This window comes from Dioscorea cayenensis, chromosome 7, assembly GCF_009730915.1.
Source record: "Dioscorea cayenensis subsp. rotundata cultivar TDr96_F1 chromosome 7, TDr96_F1_v2_PseudoChromosome.rev07_lg8_w22 25.fasta, whole genome shotgun sequence".
NCBI lineage: Eukaryota > Viridiplantae > Streptophyta > Magnoliopsida > Dioscoreales > Dioscoreaceae > Dioscorea > Dioscorea cayenensis.
In genome coordinates this window covers 24,521,139-24,542,205 of record NC_052477.1, presented here as the reverse complement: position 1 = coordinate 24,542,205, position 21,067 = coordinate 24,521,139, and the positions used below count along the sequence as shown (strand labels likewise).

At 32.2% G+C, this 21,067-nt stretch overlaps 2 protein-coding genes and 1 pseudogene across 2 annotated transcripts; 1 reads left to right on the top strand and 2 right to left on the bottom strand.

Annotated features, from left to right (window-relative positions):
• The first annotated feature begins 5,468 nt into the window (after window positions 1-5,468).
• Window positions 5,469-7,025, top strand: LOC120265201 (flavonoid 3',5'-hydroxylase-like). Its single transcript, XM_039273088.1, has 2 exons — window positions 5,469-5,480; window positions 6,390-7,025. The coding sequence occupies exon 2, from the start codon at window positions 6,393-6,395 to the stop codon at window positions 7,023-7,025; it is 633 nt and encodes a 210-aa protein (XP_039129022.1). The 5' UTR covers window positions 5,469-5,480; window positions 6,390-6,392.
• Window positions 7,026-7,448: 423 nt separating this feature from the next.
• Window positions 7,449-15,186, bottom strand: LOC120265733 (annotated as a pseudogene).
• A 977-nt stretch (window positions 15,187-16,163) lies between these two features.
• On the bottom strand, window positions 16,164-20,549 carry LOC120264296 (translin-associated protein X). The gene is given in 8 exon segments (XM_039272095.1): window positions 16,164-16,675; window positions 16,848-17,049; window positions 17,127-17,276; window positions 17,356-17,451; window positions 17,453-17,498; window positions 18,039-18,118; window positions 20,145-20,254; window positions 20,377-20,549. Coding segments are annotated over 8 exon segments (864 nt in total). The 5' UTR covers window positions 20,456-20,549; the 3' UTR covers window positions 16,164-16,574.
• Window positions 20,550-21,067: the final 518 nt, after the last annotated feature.

The following is a 21,067-nucleotide window of genomic DNA, read 5'->3' as shown; positions in this document are numbered from 1 at the left end:
GTCAAAAAGAGTATTGGTCTTTTTGGCCAATTATAAAAATGGGTATATTCGTCAGATAAAATACATATTGTCATCTCCACTGACATTCAATTGCGGTCCGCGGACGATGAAATGTTACTTTTTTTTTTATTTTTATTTTTATTCTAGAGATAGTATTAATCAATAGCCTTTACTAGACATATGAGTAGACTCACGTGGTCATTAAAGACCTCGTTCAATGAAACCAGTTCACCTCTTTGATCTTTCATATATATTCCCTCGTCTGATTTATATGTTATTGTTTGGAAATTTTCCTTATTTCATTAGGTAATTCATTTAGAAAATCTAAAATACATTAAATAATAACGTTTGGAAAAATTTCTTATTCCATTTTTTATATCCATTTGAAAAATCTAAAATACATTAAATAAGTTTTTTCCCCAAAATTATTTTTTTTAATTTATTCTTATACTTTCTATATTTTTTTAAAAAAAATGAAACAAAATTTTTAAAAGATAAAATAAAATATATAATTAAAATAGATAAAATTAATGTATTTTTAATGAATTATTAATTAAAGGTAATTTTGGAAGTTGATTAATCTTATATAAAATTATATCCATTTGAAAAATCTAAAATACATTAAATAAGTTTTTTCCCCAAAATTATTTTTTTTTAATTTATTCTTATACTTTCTATATTTTTTTAAAAAAAATGAAACAAAATTTTTAAAAGAGAAAATAAAATATATAATTAAAATAGATAAAATTAATGTATTTTTAATGATTTATTAATTAAGGGTAATTTTGGAAGTTGATTAATCTTATATAAATTTAAAAACCATCAACTAATGTTAGCGATATAAAAAGAGCACGTAAACATTAAAGGGCATTTGGTTTTATGATTGATAATGAGGGAGCGATTGAAAATAGAATTGAGAGGAAGCGAAGCAAGAACGAGAATAAAGAATATGTTTGGTTGCTAAGATATGAGAAAATAATTTATTAGGAATGAGAAAAGTAAAGAAAGAAAATGTGGTTAAGAGACTTTTAAACCCTTAATACAAGTTAATGAAAAAATGTTATGTTAGATAATAAACTATTTTGACTAGTGTTATTTTCATTTATTTAACTAAATATTTCATTTTAATTATTATATATTATTAAAATTATCTATTTAATTATTATTTGAAGTAGATTATTATCTTTAATTATTAGTTATTATTATTTCACATTAATTATTATTTATTTTTAAAATTATTTATTTAATTATTATTTGAACCAAATTATTTTTTTAATTATTAGTTATTATTTTATTTCACATTAATTATTATTTATTATTCAAATAATCTAATTAATTATATTCAAATTCAAATATTATTTTATTTATTTCAATTTAATCATTATTTATTATTAAAATTACCTATTTAATGATTTTTGAATTAAATTATTATTTTAATTATTAAATAAGATGGACAAATTTGATAGTTCACTCTAAGAAATGACCAAGGAATGAGCAATCTTCTTATTTTTGGGAGGATTGTCCACTTTTTTGCTTATTTTTCACTGACTTTTTTTTTTCATTCTCATATATAGTTATTTAAATAAAGTATTGGAATCACAAAGTAATGATTCTCATTCTACACATTGCAATCAAACACCTAATAAATTGATTAAAATGAATGTATAAATACGACGGAAAGGAATATCGAAACCAAATTTATCATCAACCACATGAGCTTCCGGGGGTTAATTGTCGCAGCTGTAGAAGTCATAAATGGTTCGAATTTGTCTTTGGTCCTTGGATACCATCATATCAAGCACACTTCATTATTTTATAATAAATGAGAATAAAAATGGGGCCGAAGTCACATGGGGTGTTGTTTGGATCCCCATAGGATGGGGTTCAATTCGGAGATGAATCAGAGATGACTAACTTCACAACTAGAGGTGGGCACGGGCCGGTTAACCGGGCCCGATCCGCCGGATCCGGTTCACTCGAGCGGACCCCGGAACCGGCCCGTGCTACGAGGAGACCCGCGGGTCCGGTCCGATTCGTGAGATGAACCGGACCCGGCCCGGCTATCACGAGCCCGCGGGATCAGGGGCCGTGGATGGGGTTTGATCTGAGGGCCTCTGCGTGAGAAAATAACGTTAACCGATTGAACACAAATTTTTCTTTCGTTTTAACTTAAAACGTAAATAAATATAAAAGAAGTTATGAAAATATTTTTTTATAATAACTTAAAAAACTTTATGACATATCAAAATAATTTTAAAAAAGATAAAAAAAGCTACATTTTTAATTTATTTATCTATCAAATTAAATTATTAGCAGCACTTTTTAAGTCTGACAAAATGTATATATCAGTAGTATTCTTATTTTTTTAAATTGAAGTTATCATCAACTTTATTTATTTATTATAATTAGGGTTGAGTTCTAGATTTTACTTTTGAGTCTCCGATGATAGGGGTTATTATTGTCTTATCATTGTTGTTATTGAGTTCTAAATCAAAATAATATGGTGTGAAGTGTGAACCATTATTCAAAGATATTCTTTTTACTAATATATTTTTTATAAATTGATTTACATAATTTAAAAACAATTTTTTTGTAATTTTATTTTTTATTTTATAAATTGAAAACAAAATAATCTAATATATATGCTAATAGAATAAAAAGTCACTTATTTAAGAGAATTTAAGAGTGTAGTACGTATGTAGAGATTTAGTGTTTATAAAGCAAAAAGACAATTAACAAAAATAATTATTTTTTAAAAAAATATTTATAAAAATTTATTGTTTGATACTTTGATATTTTTACTTAATTGATTTGTATACTTTTTAATTTATTATATGGTTTTTTTAATTTTTATAAATTAAATATATAAAATATTTTGATCAATATCCTACATCTATCTATATATAATTATTTCGATAAATATTAGAAATAAATTGTATTTTCCAGTGGTTAGGGTTTTTCTTTATCAGAGTTCGAGATCGTGGGTTGAAATCCATGGCCCAACAAGTTTTTAGTATTAAAAAAAAACAAACAAAAACATTAAACCGGGTTTTGACCCGGCCGGGTCACGGGTTGGGAAAACCCCAACCCGTAATCGGTCCGTCTACAATACGGGCCGGTTATGGGTCAATGAACCAGCCCGCCGGGTTATTGAACCAGCGGGCCGGGCACGGGCCGGTTTTCCGGACGGCCCGTGCCCACCTCTATTCACAACTATAAACCACAATAATATCAACAATAAAAGTTGCAAACATTTAAAGACATCAACCATAATGTCATGAAGTCAAATTTAAAACATCATCAATATATCTGGACCACCACTTGTGTCATCTAGCAAATACCGAGTTCAACGTGGAGGTGTTGTTTAGATCCCCATTTTGTGGACGAGGTTAATTGGGAAATGATACAGGTAAGGCACATGTGACAAATATCAACCACAATAATATAAAATACAAAATATATAAACATTTAACAACATCAACTAGAATACTCCCTCCTGGTGTCATTTTAAGGAAAATAAAAATTCAAAATAATTGTTGTTTTAGAGCTCTAAGATTTATTTATTTGTTTTTAATATTATTTTTATTCAATTTAATAAGTTATATAAATAAAGAAAGTAATATTTATAGTACAAATAAATATAAGGGGGAGGTCATGGGTTCAAAAGTCACTCACGACAGATCTGCTTATAATATCTGTTCGTAGGATTCTTATCTTATTCTCATACTGCATATATTATGCATCCAGGGTTCAGATCTTGTTGATCATCATTTTGTATTCATATAAAAAGGTGACATTATGACTATTATTCATAAGTACAAATAAATATGGTTCCAAGAGAAATATAGTTTAGTATTTTAGTTGATTTTATGTTAAATTTTAGAAAACTTAATGCTATTTTTTTATATTAAATTTTTAATTTTTTTGGTAATATTTTAAAGTTAGTAATCACGATTACCATCAATATTACCATCGCTATCGATTCAAATGTGATAATTTTGAGGGCGATAATGTAAAAATTATTACAGTGAATCGAAATAACACCCTAAATGACATGTATTTTTTTGAATGGAGGAGTATTAATATAATTCCTTCACAAACTTATTTGCATGAATACAAATTGATTGTTCCCTCCGTGTTGGAATACAAATAATTTTGAGAATTTTTTTTCAAAATAATACTAGCTATATTAATTAATTAATTTATTTTTATTTTTTTAAGTTATATAAATGAAAAAAATCATATATATATATATATATATATATATATATATAAGTCTAAGAGAAAGGTATGATTCTGAAGGGAAAAAAAATTATTTGGTTTATTTTTATTCAAATTTTTTTTAATGTTATTTTTTAATTCTTATATAAGATCTTTAAACATCATGAATTCTATAATAAAGAGATCGAATAAAATTTTACTTAATTAATACTTCTTTTTATGTTTTTCCTTATTCAGTTTGAAAATTTATAAAGTATTAAATATTATTTTTTAAAATTTATTGTTTATATTTAATGTACTTTTACAACTTTCAATAAATAATATCAACTATTTATTCTATTAAATTATATTTTAATAAAAATAATTTTAAAAAATTAACATACTTTGTTATAAATTTTAAATTGGTAATTAATTTTATTGATTTTTTTAATCTATTTAATTTAGTTAAAATAGACAAGTAAAAAAAATCAGAGTGAGTAATAATTACAACAGGTAATTACATATAACTCCCTCTATAGTTTGCACATGCCCTAAAAAACCCTTGAAGTTTGCTTATCTCTTAGAGATCCCTCCTTTTCAATAAAATCCTCAACAAGTCCAGATGCCAGTAATGGAGGTTACTGTGCAGTTAAGTGGCCATGGAAATGACCTATATGCCCCTTGTTTATCTTCATCCTTTATCTCTATACCTCCTCCTCCCTACCTCTCTCCATTGATGTCGAAACCCTTTGCTGGTATTTGATTGTCTGAGTGGGAGTTGTGTGGGCGAGAACTCATTTGTTTGCTCGAGTTTTGATGCTTGTGAGGGGGGAGGGGAAGCATGTGTATGTTGTTAATGTGGTGAGTCTGGATTTATCCTTTGATTTGGTTATTTCTTGATGTTATTAATTTTAAAAACTTGTTAGTATTTGATTGTCTGAGTGAATCAAATTTTGTATATGTTTCTCGTAATTTTGTTTGCACATGCTTGTGTATGCGTGGCCTCCTGAGTGAAGCTCTAATTTATAGCGTTTAGCTGAAAGATAATATCTTGAGATATTTGACATTATCGGAATCACAATAAATCCAAGTGTCTAGTTCATTTTAGATCTTTGGGCTCTTATGGCATCTTGATGTTAGGGTAGTGTAATCAAATATTTTTCGCCGACGACTTTTTTCGAGAGACGTTGCCAACCTTAGTTCTATTCGCACTCTCGACTTTCAACAGAAGTTCCCACAAAGTCATGTGCCTCCGCAAAGCTCAAAAACCATGTGAAAAGGTAAGGAGAAGTTACCCGAATTTTTGCAGATTGTTATTGTGTGCTTTCATGTGTATTTTTTGGGTTTCCTGTGTAGAATCCAACTTTCGGCGGTGTTTACAACTATAATGGGTTTCAGGCTTTTCTGTGTAATATATGTTTATTCTTATAAAATATTCTTTTTCTGTGTAATATACGTTTCTTCCTGTGTATATTAAATATCCTCTTTTTGTGTATTATTTGAAGTTCACATATCTCGCCCACAACAACCTCCCATGCGGTGAGAATCGTGAATTGTAGCAGCCGTCCTTCGCCTTTGAAACGAGCCACAACACAGAATATCTCTATTATGACTAACACATGCGTGAACATTAGAGAAACCCATCAATTAAAAAAAAACCTAAAATTAGACAACAACTGTTGGCGGATAGATAGATATATATATATATTATCACCTGGTAGTGGTTGAATAGATGTAGGGTCAAAGCCATGAGGTAGTGGGTGAGTAGACAAGAAATTAAAGCCCTGTGCTATTGTAGCAGTACTACTATTTAAATAGATCCCAGCTAGCATCCATGTGACAGGTTTCATTTGTTCATGTTGTGTTTAATAGAGCTAATAAGTAGTTCCTAAGAAGTAGCTAGATAAACTATCATAATAAATGCACTTCTATATTATTTATTATTTAATAAATCTTTAAGTATGAGTATTTATTGCCTATTGTCAATATATATATATATCTTAATAATATACTCATTATGATAAAAACAGCTGTATGAACATGAGAAGAGTAAAGGTGATTAAAATACAAATTAAGTATTGTCATCACTAGATGATAATTTTGATTTTTTTTAGTTATTTGTCAAATAAAAATTAAGTATGGTTATCATTAGATGATAATTTTTATTTTGATTTTGTTATTTGTCAAAGAATATGTTCAAGGCAGGCACCGACACTTCCACAATTATTGTTGAGTGGGCACTTGCGGAAATGCTAAAGAACCCTACCATATTCAAGCGCATGCAGTCAGAGATGGATACAGTTATTGGTCAAAATAGATTATTAGAAGAGTCTGACATTCTCAATCTCCCTTACCTCCAAGCTGTTGTCAAGGAAGCACTCAGATTACATCCATCCACACCACTTAGCCTACCACATTACTCATTTGAGTCATGTGAAATCAATGGTTATCACATCCCTGCAAACACTCGTCTTAATACCAATGTTTGGGCCATTGGTAGAGACCCAGATGCATGGGACAATCCATTGGAGTTTGATCCAGATAGGTTTCTACCTGGTGGTAAAGCTTATAATATAGAACCTCATGGCAATGATTTTGAATTTATACCTTTTGGAGCTGGAAGAAGGATATGCCCAGGGAAACAAATTGGTATTTTGTTTTTGCAGTATCTTTTAGGTGCAGTTGTGCATGGGTTTGATTGGAGGTTGCAAGATGGTGAGGTAATTGATATGAAGGAAACACCTGGTTTGGTGATGCCCAAAACTATCCCCATTAAAGCATTTGTAACTCCTCGTCTTGCATCCACTACTTATCTCTATGATTGAAGTTTAATTAAGGTTTGTAGTCTTATTTTATTTTATTTTATTTGTTTGTTTATTTTTTTTTTTTAATTTATAAGAATGATGAAGTCATTGAGTGATGAAAGGAATAAAATAACAAAAAATTCAACTAATTAATTTTAAAAGTTTTTCTGTTAAATTATCATTATGTATCAGAAAATTTTAAGCAATTAGATTTATGGGGATTTATATACTAATGAAATATTATTTCTTTCTCCAACACTATTTTACACAATAATTAGGCAGATTCAAATGGTTTCTAAATGAGTAGTGATGAATTTAATTTTTGCTAAGACTCATAAAAAGCCTATTAATTATTAGAAATATTTAATTTAATGTTCAAGTGTAAATTTTTAAACATAAGCAAATTCGCATATCTACAAATTTATTACATTAGGACAACGAAACTTAATCAAAGTGATAATGCACTAAGAAAGCACTAAGAAGTCACACAAGCTTTCCATCAGATGGCCCAAGACCAAGACCACAGCACAGTTTATTTAAGATAATAATTAAACATGTCTAAGCATGTAAAAGGGAGAAGTATCCTAAACAGCATCTGATTCCCCAATTTATCAACAGGAAGTCAGTTTCCTACCCAAAGAGACTCATATTACATATGAGCAATGAGAAAGTCTACTAATATTTACCAAACAATGCATGATCATCTTCTTTAACCTTTCATGGAGAAGCCCAAGCAAAGTAGTTGCAGACGGCGCGCCTTGATGCGGTCCAATTCCCACACCCGAAGAAACACCGTCCTTGCGATGGTCCAGGCTTGCGAATAAAAGACTTGCTGCTCATCACGCCGCAATGGCAGTAGTTGAACATTTCTCTACTGATAGGATTGATGAAAGGATGAAACTGCGTCATCGGTCTTGGTGCCTCTTTCAGTCTCTGAGGTTGCGGGGTTTGGTCGATAGGATGATTGTTGAATGGCTGGTGTGTCGCGAATGGGCAGTCTGTAGGGATGAAATGGAAGTTCATTGGTAATGGAGAACCTGAATCCCCGGTGCATGAGAAGGGCAAGAAGGCGGGCTGTGTTGCGAGCATCATCAAGAGGCCGCAATGCGGGCGGCCCTCCCATGCCAGCCCATAAGCTGAACTGCTTCCTTCAGATTGCAGCGAACCCGACCGAACATGTCTTGGAATGGAACTTTTAAATTGATCCACCTGCGCACAAATGCCGAAAGTCATCAACTGAAAAATCAAGAAATCATTAAAGAACTGCGCCTAATGCTAAATTGCCTAAGCCTCTATCAGAAGTATACTAACATGTGCATGTCTAGGATACTATCTCAAAGTAACAGAAACAACCCAGCCATGTAGTAGAAGTTGCCAACTACGATTTGCTTCTATTTGACACCAATATCAGAGAATTAATGCCTTCGCCATCAATATTTCACATAGAATTTTCAATAAGATTGAGGATGAAAGAACAAAATATTATCATTGTGACAACTAACCTTGTCCAAAATAAACCTTTTCCCTCATATTAAATGGACTTTTCCTGATGAAGAACAGTATGTACACTTGATAACATAAGGAGCGATTCTCTCATAAATTTGACTAATATATATGTCTTATTAATCATGTTGATTTGGAATTCATTAATAATTGTTGTTTCCTTAGCAAAGTCTTTTTAATTTGTCCATTCATATAGGTTTTAGATGAAATTCTAGCATGAAATTTTCTTTCTGACGAGATCCACAGAAGACAGGAGATGTTTATTCACGTCATCTCATAACAACTAGTGTCTTAAACTATGACTAGCATATAGATATATATATATATATATCAACCCTGTCTGCTCTGTAGCTGAGCTTGTCACTATAGTACTGTTATTGGATTCTCCATGTTTTCTTTGATAGTCCACCATTTGCATTTGGGACTTCAAATGGTGTTAATAGGACAACAGAAACATCTTACATCAATTGAATCATTACCATACCATATCAATAAATTTTTTAGGACAAATCGTTGCGGAAGAAAAAAAACAAAAGGCAATACTGAAATGAAAGTGTACTTGAAGATGGAAATGACAAATGATAATCATGTTCACCACCAATACAATGTTCTAATTTGTTGTAGCAAGAACACTTGTAGAAAACTTGGAAATATGATGAACAATTTTATATGGCGAGTTAAAAGCATGAATCAGGTACTAGTATGGAAATCAGTGATACTACATGATTCCATAGGCTAGCTGAAGACAAGATAGCATCCAGACAAGATTCAAAGGATAACCAATTAAAAGTTGGCCATTCATTTAATGGTTGTTTATCTGTTTCAATTAATAGTTATTTACACCATGAAAATTTGACACTATAATTTTATTTTATCTAATATTGCCGTCTACCATTACATACCATAATCGCATATTTGTATATAAATGCAACAATCTTATTCCCGTCTAATAACTAGAATTCCAATTTTAATCCTTCAGCAATTTGTGAATCCCATGCCAGAAATGTGCTCAACAAATGATGCTGTGCAAGTTTCTCTTGCATTTAAGGATGTAGAAGTAGAATCCCAACAATTAGGTAATGGGTTCAAATCAACCAAATCGAAAGTATGAGGCCTAGATGAACACCCTTATTAAACTTCAATTTCTCATATATCTCATAAAATCTGTAATTACATGTTAACCACTAGCATTATAATAGTCAAACAAGCATAAGATTAGAAAAATTGGATGATGGCCAACTGAAGAATACGGCCATGTCATTTCTCGTTAATACCACTTCTCTTTTGTTGACATTTATTTGAGAAGAGGATGACATTTATATTGCGATCCACATAAACAAACACAACAGATACACAGAATCATGAGAAAAATCAAGCATTCCACATGGCAAAAATCTAAATGTCCCATATTGGATAAAAAGATCACATGGGAGCACTTACCTATTGAAGTATGGAGGCTTTGGGATCCTTTTAAACCGACACTCAGACTCTAACATAGTGCGACAATCCCAATCACCCCATGTCACAACAGCAAAGCGTTTATGCTTGATGCCATTACCTTCCAACCATCTATCATGCATGCCTAGAGCTACATTCAGAGGAACACCTGTATCCACCTGAGTACACGCAATGAAACCAGCTTAGCAAATTTCATTCTAAAAAGGCAAAACAACTATATGTGGATATAAGAGCACCACTATTCTGCAACATATGCTGAAAGAAGAGGTTCTAGTATTATAATCAAATGACAAAAAGAAATAAACTCTGTTAGGTTCTGAAACAACAAACTATTAAATAACTCAATAATAATAAAAGTAATATAAGAATTGAGTTTAAACTATTATTCTGGAGAACAAAAAGGTCAATTATCATTAAATACACCTTGTAATTTAGACCAGGATTTATTTGGAGGATCCTCAAACAACTTATGGATGTCACAAAAAAATGCATTGTAGATCCATGGAACAAATCACACAAATGCAAACAGTTTAGCGCAACGAAATGTTTCAGTCAAGGATGTCACCATGTCAGAAACATGATGAGGCAGAATGGCTCTGTTTAAAAGCCTGAAGAGACAAGAACTATGTCATCAAAATGCAGTACCTTGGCCACAATAAAATTATGAGTGTGGTGAAATCTTTAGAAAGACAATTGCAGTTGTGTGGCAATAACTTAAGATGGCGATCAATAAAGCTATGGAATCGCTTTCAGTGACAGAACCCAAAAATCTCTGTTCCATCAAAAGTGGAACACAAGAGCCTAGATAAAGTCATAGGGCAAAAAATGACTCTGATCTTTTATCTATAAATTTGACTTTTCAAGAAAGCTAACTCTGTAGAAGCAAAAGAATACATGTCTCATATTAAAGGTAAAGAATATTAATTCAAATTCTTTACAAAGAAAAAGAATATTTCAAGCATACCATGTTTCTAAACAGTATGCAAAGAAACCCACGTACATAGAGATTCACAGGTAATTTCACAATGTCCTGAAGTAGAAATTGACCTCAGCTAAAGTTCTGCCTACAGACCTAGCCACAACAATATTCTTTGGTTTCCTTTTGCTTTTCAACTTCATAGTTACCTTTCCTCAAGGAAATTAGCATTAAAGTGGAAGAAAGAAAAGCAAAAAAAGTGCTAGAGATAATGGAAATAAAAAACAGGTATTAGGATCCAAACACTTATGCAGAAAGCAAGACATGCTGATCTTATTAATTTTTCTGATTGATCACATGAGCAGAACATAAGACAAACACCTGATTGAACAACTGCTGTCAAAGAAGAATAATGAAACATGCCACATTCGGGAAGAAGGTGCACTGGTATTTTTGTTCCTAGTAGTCCTGGATTTATCAGAGTATGTGGTCCATGAAACTTGCACCCTTTTCCCAAATATCATGTATGCAAGCATCTAGGATTAAATTAATGATCAGGTAAAGACTCATTAATGTTCCATATATGACTTTCTGTGTTCTCATTTGAATTTCTACCGAGGACAGAAGAGCAATTTTTTCTCCATATGCAATCTTTTAATGAACTAGATGACCAAATTCTCTTTTTTTTTTTCAAACCCAAACAATAATCAAGGTAGTTTCATTCTCTGCATAATTTTGTGTATGCTTAATGTTGTTCATGTCTTGCCCAAAAGATTATGATTCAAACTTCTGACTACAGCATATATACTGTAAAGCCAGCCAGCATGAGGCACCAACAGCAATTCTGTAATAATCATGAACAGCCACAGAAAAATAAATACGGATGGCATGAAGGTGTTATCAAGAATTCAGAAAATGGTAAATAAAAAATAAAAAAGAATTGTAAGTAAATATCACAGAGCAAATAAAACATGTAATAAAAATATGATTGACAAAAGAACATACAAATAGATAAATATATATATGTATATATAAATCCACATGAAATACCATGACTTGAAAATTAACAAACTACTTAATAACACAAAATGCATGGATGAAAGGATGTAAATCCATGAATACCTGAATTTGCTGGATACCAGTGAGTTCCTTGCAGAAATCAGTCAGATGCTGATGGTAAGCAGGCCGAACGTAAGTTTGAAAGAAATCTTCTAGATGTCCAGTCACACTATTAACTATAACGGATGGAAATTCAATAATTTCTTGTGGACTAGGTTTCTTTTCCTTATCACAAGTTGCCTCAAAGTCAATAACCACAAAATACTCAAATTCTTGAAATTGAAGGTCACGTTGGTACCCTTGAGTAAACATTTTCAGTGGCACATACTGAAATCTATTTTCAACAGGAAAGAAATAATCCCTGTTCATTTGGTAAAAATTGTTCTCAAAGGTACCCATTTGACTCTGTGGTACCTTGTGAACATCAGAATAAGTATTTGGCATTGTCCAAAACTCTTGATGATAACAGGGTCTGACATAGGCATGATTTAGAGGTGTATAAGAAATCCTGTGAAATGAATTATTTGGTTCCATATGACTTGGGTAGACATTCATTTCTTCTTTCAGCTCATGATCTTGTTTAATGGCAATGCCACTTCCTTCAGAACCACAGTGATGACTGTTAAATTGAAGACCCTTAGTAGATGCCTCATTTCTTTTGTCCATTGACTCTGTAATCAAAAAAGAAAATAAGTAAAAGACTAATGAAGCCCTGAAGTAGCAGAAAAGATGACATTTAATTTCAAGGGCCAACTCATAAACAAAGGGAAAAACAAAAAAACAACTAGAATGATAACAATGTGATCTAAAGCAATAAAAATTTGACAAAAAGCACACAGAACAAAGCAAGAAGAGAGTGCGATTTATGTCTATAGAATGGTAATAGTTTATGTAACAAAGAATTCATTTAATATCTGCAATGTCAAAGACAATACAAACTCAATTTGAATGCAGATCCTAAGAATAACAAACTATATCCAAGAAGAACCAAATGCTGAAAACAGAAATCAAGAAAAGTATTGAATCAACATGCCCCTTCAAGAATTTAGAAGAACTATTAAAAAAATTAAAAACACAGAAAGGAAGAATATGATATATTTATGAACAAATAATGTTTTTATTGGTCAAACATTCACTCAATCTAGATTGTAGGGTAAAAGACATATGAGATGATCAATATCCATTACACCCCTTAAGACATGAGCAAAAAGGCCATAGTTAATTTGAGGAAGAAAAATGAAAGCTTGTAAGCTAGAGTCTGTTCAAAGAAATCATAAAGTTACAAACAATCAGTAGAAACTATCAAAACCACAGCAAGTTACGGGTAACAATCTTACAATCATGTGAACCACTGCGATGTTTGGCATCATTTAACAGATGAAGAAACTTTATTTATACAAGAATAGCTAGAGTTTCACTTCAGCCAAAAACCTATGTGTATGTTTTATGTAATTCCGCTCCTGTTTTTTCTTTAAAAATGTTTTAAGATAACTTGTGAAACCATGACAAAAATCAGTCAGGATACACACCCCATTGTTATCTTCATGTAGAATATCGGCTACCCAATTATTTTCTATGTTTAAGAACTAAATGCCAGACTTATTGATGCAGAAATTATCAATCATTAATTCAATCAGGCATCTCAGACCTCTAACTCAATCCAAAACGATTTAGCATTTGCTAAACATCAGTAAGCTTCCTAAAAATGTGAAGCACAAAGAATAACATACAGATGTAGGAATTTGATCAATGTTTTAGTATAGAACCTCACTTTAGGATGTTTTGAGCCTTGAAAGTTGCTGTCATTACTGAACACAGTCTGACTGGGTGTTACAAGATTGAAGATTCACAAGTGGATCGCTTACTGGTGGAATTCAATAATGTATTGCATTATAAACTCATAGCATCTACCAAGCACAAAATCATGATTCACTTGTCCTCCTCTTATACCAGAAAACAGGATCATTGAATTAATTCTCTTTGAAACCAGATATGAAAGCTTTGTGATACAGGAACTTTAAACAGGTAAAGCACCAGTGAAGGGGTGAATGGAGGTCATGAGAGCATCATGAATGGAGCAAACAGAGGTCATTATTATGGGGAGTTCTATCATCAATATGCAGCAATTGCAAGGCTAATGCCTTTCGGATCTGCAAAGTTCTATTATTTCACCAATATGATTAACCATAAGAGTAAATAATGGGAGACCAGAGAATCGGGAACAATCATGGTTTCACGGCTTTAAAGTGGTTTGTCAAAGAGAGAGTATTAGGGAAGACCTCTAAAAGAAAGTTCTTGTTGAACTCAAGGCTAGCATTTGAACACCTCTGAAATAAATTCCACTTTTCTTCTTATGATGAAAGAAAAAAAAAATTTCCTGCCAATGCACAGAAAAAGAACTTGTGCTCATGCTAAGGTTAATATATAGATAGATTTGTGCATATGAATTATTGGAGCAAATAACGAAACTAGGGTTAAGAGTTCTATAGAAACCCAAAGGAACAAGAAGTAGAATTCGTACAAACTGCTAGATTATATCATTTCATCATTTGTATAATTATGTATAAAATCCTATTTTGCAAGGCTGAAAGCAAATTGTTTCATATGCTTAACACTAGACTCCAGACCACAACTAGGTCGTGCATCTCATTAGCACATACACCTAACAAACGACAAATCAGTAAGGAAGACAACAGAGCTCAGCATTCCCAGCAATGAGCCTCAATCCTCCAAACTTCCAGATCAAATCCAAAAACAAACCATGAGAGATTCCTTTCAATCCCCAAAAAGCAAAATAACCAGAGATTCGCTCCAATTTCCAAAAAGCGACGGCCTTTGCATGAAAACTTCAAGCATTAAACTAAATTTCGAAGATAAAACTAATAAATTCAACACCTTTCGCCCAAAAACAACATCAAAATGGAACAAAACATGACCTAGATCAAAGAACCCACAAATCCCTTCCCCATTCTAATCAAACACAATAAAAAAACACCAAACAAGGATCAAAAACAACAAAACAACAACAATGAGAACCAAAAAAAAAAAAAGTACCTTCAGGGTCTGGATCGTCGCTCATGATCTCAAAACCAGAAATCCCCAATGATCCCGAATCAAAAATTCATACGTGCATGCAGAAAGAAAGAAACCGATTTCGAGGATTTCGAATGGAATCTGGAAAGGACCGAGATAAAAAGGAAAGGATTGAGATTTTTTATAGTTTTCCTTCTTTTTTTTTCATAAATTTAAATTTTTATTTATTTGGTTTTTATTTTTATTTTTATTTTTCCAATCAATTAAATTATTTAATAAGTCCGGTTCTTACATGCGCGCGTGACAGCAGACGAGAGACGAGAAGCGGTGAAAGAGAAATGAAGAGGTTTCTCTTAGGATCCGCTGTTTGGTTCTTCACAGCAATTTTTGGCACGTGGCGGTATTTTAGTGGGTGAGAGTTGTGTTTGGTGTTATGTGATAAATGGGGCCCACTAGTGGTGGTGATGGATTTTGGAATTGGTAATGGAGCTCCGAAACCCGATAAGAGGTCACTCTTATCGGGTTTGGGCGGTGAATCTTTAGATTCGGATAGGGCTTGGATTCTGTTGATTTTAAAAATAAATAAATAAATTCAACAGAATCTTCGATTGAACTGTTTAAAAAAATTATGTTAGTTGGTTTATCAATTCCAAATAAATTTAAATTCAAAATTTATAAGACTTAAATCTTAATTTATTTGAATTTCTCATTGATGGTTGAAATTTGAATTGTTTCTCACTATATAGATGAGGTGGTTCAATTATTACAGATATTTATAGTGTTTATCAATAATTATGGGCCGTTTTGATTTTTTTTTTTTTGGGGAAAATATATTCTATATGAAAATTTTTCTAAAAAAACTATGAATTGGAAAAATAAATCAAAAAAAAATTAATAATCTTGATTAATTTGATGATTAATAGCGTAATTTGATGGAATCATTATAAATCTCATTAAATATCCCTTCTTCAAATAAATTGATAAATTCTCACATAATCCAATCAATTTTATAAAAACAAAAAAAAATGCTACAATATTCTCCAAGGACTTCAAAGAAAAGCAAACATTTTTCAAAAAAGGATTTTATCCCAATTAGAATTATATTAAATAAATAGAAAACAAAGTCCCATAATAAAAAAAAACATGGTAAGAATTCACAACCATCCATAAGAACATCATTGAGCACACCATTCAATACCAACACTTCAGAAAGTTGATTAAGGAAAAAAGTGAAAAAGTTCAAGCTAATTTGCAGCTTTGCAGAGAAAACTTTAAGGTTTCAATGCAATGAACCACATGATACAGTGATACAGTACCATATTCTCACAAGCATCATTCTCAAAATTTCTCCAATGTTAGCATCAGCCCAACCACCAAAATACATTCTTGAGAAACAAGTAAAATGTTTGTAAACAGAGAAAGGGAAAGGATGAAGAAGCTTCATAAAAGAGCTGCCAGTACCAAGTGAACAGAATGCAAGTGAAATTCAAATTTCCAAGAGGCATAGAATGCCAAGCTTGGCAATGGCATTGGTATCAAAGTCTTGATTCAAAATTATATCAGCAAAGACTAAACAATGCCTGACAAGTAGAGTTTCTTATTCATGGTTCGAAGTCGGCTGCACCAAAGAGGGAGAAATCGGGATCATTGGTACCTAGCAATGGAATATACTCTGATCCTCGAACATGTACACTGTAGCAAGCTGCAAATGCACCATAGTAATGTGGAAAAAATTATATTCTCATTACTTATCAAAGAAATCCTTGGAAATTTGAACTTGACGAGCATGTATGCAAGCTGAAAAATTACCAATAGCTTGACATAGTATTGAAGAAGTTTTAATAAGCTTCATAAAGTGAGGAGAGGAACCGTACCGTTTTCAATCTTCACTACACTTTGAAGCATAGTTTCCATTTTCTTCTTCATGTCAGCATTGTCCTCCATAATGGGTACTAGAAGAGTTAACTCCCGATAAATATCCCGTACGAAGCTGCATATCTTCTTAGCATATTCAACTTCTCCATCTGATATTCGACCAATTGCTAGCCTCATCAGTTCTCCGGTGAGATCTGCGATCTGAACCAATAAATCCTACTTGAGTGTTGTCTGTGCACAAGAAAATCAAAAATTGAAATGGCGAATTTGACAGTCACCCCCAAAATGTAGTCAAGGACATTTATCTGCAAGGGTTCAATAGATGGATCACTAAGAGGGAGCAAGCTAGCGTTGATCTCAGAAAGGTTCAAGAGAGTTCCAGTCTTGCAAAAGTTGCAAAGTGTCGCAGCTTCGACATACTCTTGAACCTGCATTGAACCTAACAAACCTTATATGACAGTAAATGTGTTTAACTAAAGATTAAAATAATGTTCACAAAAGCTCAACTCCAAAAGTGTATGCTCTTCTAAGCTTCCAAAAGTCGGTCCCTTGCAATTCCTTAACTAGCTTTGACATATATTGCTTGGTCACATTTGCAAGATCGATTTTCTGCATTAGCTAAAACTTCTTCTTTATTTCCTCTGCTGATCCTGAAGTAAGGAGAGTTTGATTAGCAGAAAAGGGTGCAATTATAAACAAGTGAGAAGATATGGAAAAAAAAATGTGGGGCCATTAGAGGGGAAAAAATGTAAAACATGACAGACTATTACCAAAGAATAATATAGTACATTTTGAATACAAACATACCAAATTAAAGGCTTAAGGACAGAATCTTGGAACTCTGACAGTCTAGGAAAACAGTAACTAACTCATAGGTCATAAAATAGCCTTCTCTACATTCTAAAAGTTATCAATCAGATGAACATAAATTTAATTCTAGAAGTATTGTGAGTCATGCAATGGCTGGATAATCTACAGATTAGTCTTCCAGTGATTGATTAAAAGAACAAATTCTCTGAAAGAATGATTGTGGCTATGAACTATCATAACACATTAACTGGATAAATTTGATCAATAATAGAAAGTCAATTTCTAGTTGATCTGACCTTAATTTATTCAAAAATCCATTCAAACAAGTGTTATTTAAATAGAGGGGGAAAAATCATGCATACATTATTTCATTTGCTTACCGGTGTACCTGGAATATGACCTTTTTGCTATTGATTGTCACATCACGACTTGCCTTTACAATTCTCTCCCGTTTATCATTCTACAAAATGAAGCAGGCATCAAGTTAAAATCTCAACATTGATCAAAGTAAAATAATTTAAACTTAATCCAATACAAAAGAAAATGCTGGAACTTAAAAAGAAATGCCTTGCGCCTTTGCTAGAGAAATGGATAGCTATGGTTGACAACATGCACATTCTCATCAAGAAGAATACCTTGATTAGAAAATCTAACATAAGTCAAACAGTATACCAGAGGAGTCTGATTTCTTATAAAAGCAGTTTCAAAATACAATGATATTTCTGTATCAGTTGATCAAACAATAAATAAAACTAAAACAATTTCTTATTGATCTTCTCATACTTTACTTACAAGATATATAAAAACATAAACCCATATAAGATAAAGAACTAACAAGATATCAAACAAAATAATAATATAATTACCAAAGTAACTAGTCAAGGATAAACTATTCAAACTATGCCAAGTTAAGCTGATAAGAACTTGGTAACAGTTAATGTATAATCTTTCACCCTTGTAATACTCTAGTTAAGATCAGGAATCAATCACATAAAAGAAGGTATCACCAAGTTGGATGAGCTTCAAACTATTATCATAAAACCTAAATCAATCAATTACATAGTAAAGAGAAGGTTTTAAAGCACTTGAGCAAAATAAAGTTGTTCTTTGCAAGCTCAAGTTTTGAAGCTTGAAGGGCATGCATCCCTACTGTAAGCTCTATGTGCATCAGATACAGATATCAACATTCTTGTCCTTTGGAGAAGAACTGGTTTACAGTTAATAATCAAAAGAGTAAAACTGGACTGAAGGATGTGATGGACCTTTCTACAATTTGGTTGCGGTGGATTAGATATTAGAGAATATGATAATATTTACTTGAATAATCACACTACTGAATGGCGAAATGATGCTTGAAGAACTTTTTTTTTGTTGAATAAAACTTGAATAAAAGTATGGCCTAGAAAAGCATGCCTTTAGCACCTAGCTTTCTAATTGGTAGCAGCTGATCTTTATGGAAACAGGAAAGGAAGAAACCATACCCTATTATAAGTTAAATGGAAAGAAAAAGCCTTGGATTTGCAATTGGGTGTTAACTGAAGAATGTAAGGTAAAATGAACCATAAGGTTTATTGAAACCACCACAGTGTTGGTGGCTCGATAAAGAAAGTTTCAAGTTTCATATCTCAGGCCAAACACATATCAACCACCAGATAGCACACTGAACAAGTCTGTGCGTCTTCATTTAAACCAAATGCCAAAAACAACGATGACTTGAACAGAAAAACATATACATGCAAAAATATAGTAGTTCAAGTTGTTCTTCTCTGTGAGAGGACAGATTTCAGTGGCTTTTAATCCCAAATAGATTGCCCACATTTGGTGATGCTTAAAAACATGTCAAATGTTAACCTCATCAGACAAAATACAGACTAATAGCAAGATCATTTGAGCATACATTTGACAAGGCTAGAGTCACTAGATTAAACATTAAATTTTCAGAGGAACACTTCACAACTGATTATGTGATGAATATAACTTGCAAAGACCTTTAGGCATAATCAAGGATGGAAAAGGCGAGCCGCATGTACACTAGCTCTAATTTTTCAGCACACCTATCAGCCACAACCACAGAAAAACAATATACCACTACTAATACATACAAATCTCTAAGTGTTCTGAGTGTTCTGAACTATCCACAACCAAAATTACCAAACGTGTGCTTTCAAAACCATTTTTGAAATTAAAAAAACAAGGGATTATTATTCTCAACAAACCCCATTAGAAAAATGGATATGAAGATATCCTCCTCCTATAAACATTACTTTTCTCATTAAAAACATTACTCACGTCCATAAGCAAGCCTTTCTGTAGCAAAAATTATCACTTTGCGTTTATAGATAAAGACATCTCATATGATTCAAACTCATTATGCTTTCCAAGATCTAAAATCAAGTTTTCAGAAATCACAATGCTAACAGTCAAAAAGCAACATTTGACAGAAAGACAAAAGGAAAATCAAACAGAAAGAGATTCATACTACATACAAGTTCATTGAGATACTCAGCGTACTTAGAGAATCCGTCTTGCATGGCGGAATCAACCATCAGTGTCCTAGGCTTCTTGGAGGCGCCCTGAAGAGTAGCACCAGCAACAACTGCAACAAAGAACAGGGAAGGGAGGAGAGAAGAAATTGAAAAGACCTAAGAAGAGAGAGAGAGAGAGAGAGAGAGAGATATAGAGCGAGAGAAAAGAGGAGGAAAGGAGGAAGGAGAGTACTTTGGTGAAGACGATGAGGTTTGGTGGCCATGAGCGACGAGGAGCAGACGAGCCTGGAGCAGCCGCGCAAGCAGAACATGTGTCCCCGTTTGGGGATCCTGCGCGTGGCGAGCCCTGCGAGCTTAGTCTTCTCGGCCTCAGCGCGCACCCAAACAACACTCGGTCTGATCCGGTTATTATTAGACTTTTTTTCCCCCTATTATTTTGTTGAGACGATGAATTAAAAAATTAATGATAATTTAGTCAATTAATATCGGATTTCTGCATAACTGCATAAGGTATTTATGTTTCAAACTTCTGTCATAGCCTAATGTGAGAACTCAAATATTGTAGAGTTTTTATTTATGCTTCACATATGTGACAGATAATCTTTAACACATGATTTATCCATATTAATATATATATATATATATAAATCAAGTTTTATTAGTATTGTTTGGTAACATTTTAGCGCGTTTATAACACTCAAATAAATCAAGTTGGTCTCTCTGTAGACGCAAAAGAAACGAAATTTAAGGGGTTTATATTCAATTTTTTCGTGGATATAACTAGAATTTCAGATTTTTTTTTTTCTCAAAATGTACTGACAACTTGTGAAATAATGTTATTTACTTATGATGTTTATATAGTTATAAAAAAAAATAGGAGAAAAACATATTTATACTTGATATTTTTTTATAATTCTTTTTTA